Below are 5830 nucleotides of genomic sequence, written 5' to 3'. Positions count from 1 at the left end.
GCGGCCGACGGGGGAAGAGGGCCCGCGCGAGGGTGGGCGGCCGGAGTAGGACGCAGGGGCGGCAGCCGGATCGGGGGATTGAGGGATTCTGTGAGTGTGAGCGTGTGAGTGTGAGTGAGTGAGAGGGGAGGGGCGCGCGGGCCGGCACGGAGGAAGCAGAGGTGGGCTTAGCGGCAGCGCGGCGGAGGAGGCCCAGCGCTATAGCTAAAGCTGCAACAGGGGGCCGAGAGCGTGGCCCATCAACAGCAGCGCTGGCCTGGAAATCCCGCGCTACTGCTAACGTGCGCGTACAACGCTGGTGTTGTCCGACACTACTGGTAAATAGCAGTAGCGTGGGGTATTTAACCAACGCTACTGCTAAATGTCTACTTATAAGCATTTTCCTACTAGTGCAAGGAATGCCTACAAGTTTGAGCTTTGGTGGACTAATTTTCGTGTTTATTAGGGATTGTTGTTGTGCATGTCTTTGTATTTTTTTTACCGATTCAGCAAATATAGATCGCTGGTTAAAACAATGCACTGATGTTCTTACACATTGTGTTCTTACACAAGGGACAACTGCTGTGAAAGTAAAAAGTCATAAAAGGGACAACGCAAATAGAGTACAAGGCCAGGCAGGCCTGGCCCATTAATCTGTCCAACCTAGCCCATACAAGGAAGCAGAGTGTGTGCAGAGGTTGGTATGGGGAGCCGGAGGAGATCACCGCCGCCGCCGCCGTGTATACACAGTCGCCGGTGGTCGTGAGCTCTCCTTCCTCTTCCCTTGAGGTATGTACGCTCTATTAACGTTTATCCCCTCCTCTCCAAACAGTACCATGGACTGGATGCCCTCCTATCACGCAAGAGCCTTTAGAACTAGAGACCCGAATAAGTGCTACGAGCCCTTGGCGCACCTCCTCAGCTAGGGTCTAGGTGAATGACTGTTTTTTTTTTTGCTAATAGACTGACTGTTGTTGATCTTAAGCCCAATTGATGAACCCTAGTTTTTTCCATGTTAATTTTGGTGATTCTCACCTAATGCACATTCCAGTGTGATGGAAATCTCTGCTTTGTGTGGGTATGCTTTTTACGTTTGATCCAACGAGATTGTACGTCTGTCTTTTTAAGTAATTATCGATGATGGTAGTGCTCATCAGCACCAGTATAGTCTGCTAAAATTCCGTCTTATCAATGTCTTGCTGATCTGTTGTATCACTAGGGTGTTATTTTTGTCTACTGCAGTTTACTGTATAGATTGTGCCTACAGGTCATCTCATTCAGAAACCTTACATGCACTATTTCACCTGACTAATGCATTGCCTTGATAGAGGAAATAACTAGTTAAACATTAAGAGGAACAACAGTTTGCCGGGCTAATGCATACCATAAATAATAATCACTGTTTATTTACTCGAATGTATACTATGGCACGCAAAACCTGCTACAAATTACTCCATCTTTATTAGAGTGCTTTAACAAAACAGCAAAAGTCTATCATGCTGGACAAGAAACGCAACAGCACATTCAGAAACAACGATAGGGATAACCGGATAATTCACCACCAAACACCATAACTAGTGTAACAGTTTTGATGAAAACGTGCAGCAGCAGCAGCAGCAGCTTGACAAAGATAACAAAAACGAACAAACAAGCCTGACAAGACCAACTCACGTGCACAAAGAACAGAGGAGAGAGTGATCAACCGTATCTCACTACAACTGTGAATGGAAACAGATTGGACCTGCCGCGTCTATCACTCTCAGCTTTTAGCTCATTGGCTGCATCGATCAAAGAAATGTTATTACCGTAGCCGCTGAGGCGCACCTGTTTAAGGTTCGTCAAGTGTTGGATGCCAACAATGCTCTTATGCCAACCTCCGAAGTCCAATTCAAGTATCTCGAGCTTTGTCATGGAGTCTTCCTCAAAACTGAAAACTTTGGGAGTTTTAGCAGCATTTATCACTCTCATATTCTTGAGCATACGAAACTTGTGGGCGCTCCGTGCAACCAGATCTTCATCAATGTAAAAATGCACCTGAAACAAGATGCTATTCAGGATGGGAGCCTTACAAAGGACCTCAAATGGTTGGTCGCCTACAAGTTCTGCGCATGAAATGGTGAACTCGGTGAGAAAGGCGAGTGAACCGACCCAGTCTGGAATCCGAGAAATATATCCAGCAAACCTAAGGTACCGCAGAAGCTGTGGTGGCGTGTCGAGGTCCATGAGATAGTCCATGTCATTTCTATAGACATCATTCAACTCTCCCACATCGAGCCACCGAAGGGATGATGTCTTACTTAGTGAGCATTTAAACTCTCGTCTAATATCACTATCCTGCTCGGACCTTCTATCGAGATAGACAAATATCCGTTCCAATTGTTGTAGATCACCGATCTCTATGGCAACCTCAACATTTCTAATGATTGCTCTACTCACCTCACGCAATGCCTTCATTTTTGAGATCCCTTTAGGCAATGTCCATAGGGCAGTCCAATTTTTCCTATTGGAGAACATCAGCCTCTCAAGTTTTGTAAGCTTTATCACACTGTTTGGAAGCGTCTCGAGGAGAGTATCATCGACATCAAGTGTTTGCAAATGCTCTAGGTCGCAGATTTCTGGAGGCATGACACTGACATCTGTACCTCTCAAGCTCAAGAACTTAAGAAGGTACATCTTGCAAATGTACCTCAAATGCTTGTTGTTTAGGTCCTTGCAGTCTTCCAGATCAAGTACCCTCAGCAGTTTGAACTTTCCTAGTTGATCGAGCAGCAAGTTGTCTCCTTCGGAATGAAATGTGGTCAATGACCGTACGTGCTTCGTGTTCATCCCCTCGATAACATTCACCATTCCACTCCCCATTGTGCCTTTCTCTGTTGGGGAGTAATTTCTCCCCTGCTTTGCATCATGGATGGAGAGGCGGCGAACGATATCATATGACATTCCTTCATACTGAATGCCTACCAAGCTAACGAAGTTAGCCTCTATTGATTTAGATACCATGACCTCAAGCATCATGTCGTGCACCCGACACAAATCCACTCTATTATAGTAGGTGACTATACAGCCGGCTTGGTCAATCATACTCCTATTCACTAGCTCATTGAAGTAGGCCTCTGCAGTCTCCATCAAAGTAAGCCCCCGCTTCTCAGGTATCAATCCTTCAGCAATCCATCTTCTCAAGAGCCTGTCTTTGCTGATCTGATAATCCTCTGGGAAAATGCTAACATACATCATGCAACGCTTGAGGTCATGAGGCAGATAGTTGAAGCTAAGTGTGATGATATTCCTCATCCCCACAAGGGCTGGGTTGGTCTCCATCTGTGAACCAATTGATCTACAAAGTGTTTCCCTCATATGGCTGCTCTCTGGAGAGGAATAGCTTGCTAAAAGGCTTCCAATGCTAACAATAGCTAATGGCAGTCCATTGCATTTTTTCAAAATATTGTTCATTGAAGCTTTCAGCTCCTCTGGGCAAGAGGTACTCTTGGGGCCAAAAGCTCTCCTCACAAACAACTTCTTAGAGTCTTCCAAACTGAGTCGTTGGATACTGTAGTATTTACATACACTACCTCCACTGCATTCTTTCCCCACACTATCTATCCGAGTGGTCACAATGATTCTGCTGCCGTATGTGGTTTTTGGCATTTTGGAGCGTATTGTAGCCCACGCTGCTATTGTCCATACATCGTCGATCACAATGAGGTACCTGGTTTCATCATAGATATTCCAAGTTACACGCAATAAAGCTAGCACTATAAGCAATTATAGGTTCCATTTGTGGTATAATACTCTATTGACGTTAATTTATACGGACTCATTAGTGTTGAGAATTTTCTCTGAAACTGAACCATGTGTTAGTCAGCACTGATGGTTATAAGACAGGTTTTCCCTGCCAGCAAAGATGCGTTTTGGTGTAACAACAGCTGAGATAGAAACTCTTCTCAAGGGAATGTTGTGAATGATGTGAGTTACTCCATCCATTTCAAAATATAGCGCATACTAGTGTTTTCCTAAGTCGGCATTTATAAAGTTTGACCAAAATAATAGAAAAAATTATCAATATCCACAATTCATAATCATAAAATTAGATCCATCATGATACATTATCGTATACCGTATTTATTTGATATTGCTGATGCTGGAATTGTTCTGTAACTTGGTCAAACCTTGTAAGTTTCAACTTTTGATAAAAATAATATACACACCAAACCGGGTCTTATCTCCTGACCGGTGAGGATGTAGCACTGATGCCAGTGCAAGTGGCCATTTCATTTTGAAATCGTGGGTTTGTTAGTTCTCGCTCAGAATTCACAAACCATCAAAACCCAATTATAATAAAAATCCAGTTTATATCTCAGTCATCCTAATTAGATCAAGAATACAATCAATGGAGTAGATTATTTAGCCTATGTAGAATTTTAGATCAATGTGGTGCTTGTTTGCTTCTTGTTTTCATTAATATAATAATAAATATATGTAGATACATAGATACATATATACATATTATAATTGATATAGTCTCTTTATGTTTGCATACCTCTTGCCTTTGAGCTGTTCCTTGAGCGTGCTGGTCAGTTCCTCCACATCCATTCTGTCAATGTTACCCACGGTATCCTGTTCCTCTTCTTCCATGATGACTTTCTCATTTCTTGACTTGACAGTGGCAATCTGCTCCAGCACGCGTTTCAGCAGCGCACGCAGGTCGTTCCCGCCGTCGAACGCCTGAGACACGGACACTTGGGCTTGGCGATCGAACATGGTCTCCAGCTGCCGGCAAACTTCCATGGCGAGCGTAGTTTTACCGAGCCCTCCAAACCCCACGATGGAAAAAACCTGAAGCTTGCCATCCTTTTCCTTCTCCATCATGGCCACCAGGATCTTAGCCTGCTCCTGGATGCCGACGAACTGATCAGGGTCGTCAGCATCGGCAGGGCGAAGGGCTTGCGCTGACTCCGCCCACACTGCCGGCACATGAGCGAACGGAGCTGAGGGGCGTAGTGCCTGGCAGCTAGAGCTGTAACGAGCATGGCGCTCGCTGATGGTGACAGCTCGGGAGCGCAGGGCCCTGATGTTACCGGCGAGGAGACGCCGTGGAAAAAGGGTCACAAGCAGGCGCTTGGACCGGACGAGAAAGCCGTCGCTCGGGCGGCGCTTGATTCGGAGTAAATAGAGGTCGATGCAGTCGTCTGCATCGTATGCGAGCTCGCGCACCTGCTTCATCCACTCCCGGACGAAGTGGTCCACGGCGCCGTCCTCTGCTTCGGACTGCATGCGGAGGACGGCGTTCATGGTGGCCAGCTCGTCCCTTAGCTCAACGACCTCGCGGCCCACGGCGCGGAGCAGCCAAACCTCGTTGGCCATCAGCTGCCCAACATTGCTCACCAGGGAGTGCGCCGTGCGCTCCATTATTCTTCCTCTCTCTCTTTCCGCTACTGTGTGGATTTAGACCGAGTTTGTGCCGTGCAAATGGCAATGCTCATCCCACTTGCAGCAAAGGTTGGACTTTATATCTGGTAACCAGAGTTATTGGTGTACTCTTTCTTTACTAAAGATATAACTCTCCTCAGTCTGCATCCTCGTTTTACTCGCCGGCCATAAAAATCTCAATTACATACTCTCTCTCCTGACCTATATTAAATATGATTTCAGATACTCCCTCCCCGGAAATATTTTCGGCCGGAGGGAGTATATCTTTAGTTAAACATCAAAATTTTAACTCCGGGTGTTGATTAACATATTTAGACTGAAAACATGATCTCTCTCCCCCTCTACCTCCCTCTCTTTACCTACAACTGTGTTGATAAATGTTTCAATAATATTTTAATTTTATTGATTGCTACTATAATCTTAT

General features: G+C 45.4%; 1 protein-coding gene across 1 annotated transcript; it reads right to left on the bottom strand.

The window, feature by feature from the left end:
* Nucleotides 1-1523: 1523 nt before the first annotated feature.
* LOC123163828 (disease resistance protein Pik-2) lies at nt 1524-5433 on the bottom strand. Its single transcript, XM_044581211.1, has 2 exons — nt 4517-5433; nt 1524-3685 (listed from the first exon to the last, which is right to left on the bottom strand). The coding sequence occupies exons 1-2, from the start codon at nt 5383-5385 to the stop codon at nt 1678-1680; spliced, it is 2877 nt and encodes a 958-aa protein (XP_044437146.1). The 5' UTR covers nt 5386-5433; the 3' UTR covers nt 1524-1677.
* Between the last annotated feature and the right edge of the window lie 397 nt (nt 5434-5830).

The sequence above is a fragment of the Triticum aestivum genome, chromosome 7D, assembly GCF_018294505.1.
Source record: "Triticum aestivum cultivar Chinese Spring chromosome 7D, IWGSC CS RefSeq v2.1, whole genome shotgun sequence".
Classification (NCBI taxonomy): Eukaryota; Viridiplantae; Streptophyta; class Magnoliopsida; order Poales; family Poaceae; genus Triticum; species Triticum aestivum.
This window is presented reverse-complemented; position numbering and strand designations above follow the sequence as displayed.

Bases quoted from the DNA above. Each gene is read 5' to 3' on its own strand.
- LOC123163828 (XM_044581211.1), bottom strand. From the start codon at position 5,385: ATGGAGCGCACGGCGCACTCCCTGGTGAGCAATGTTGGGCAGCTGATG. The intron at 3,686-4,516 runs GTATGCAAACAT...TGATGAAACCAG, and splicing joins GAACAGCTCAAAGGCAAGAG to GTACCTCATTGTGATCGACG.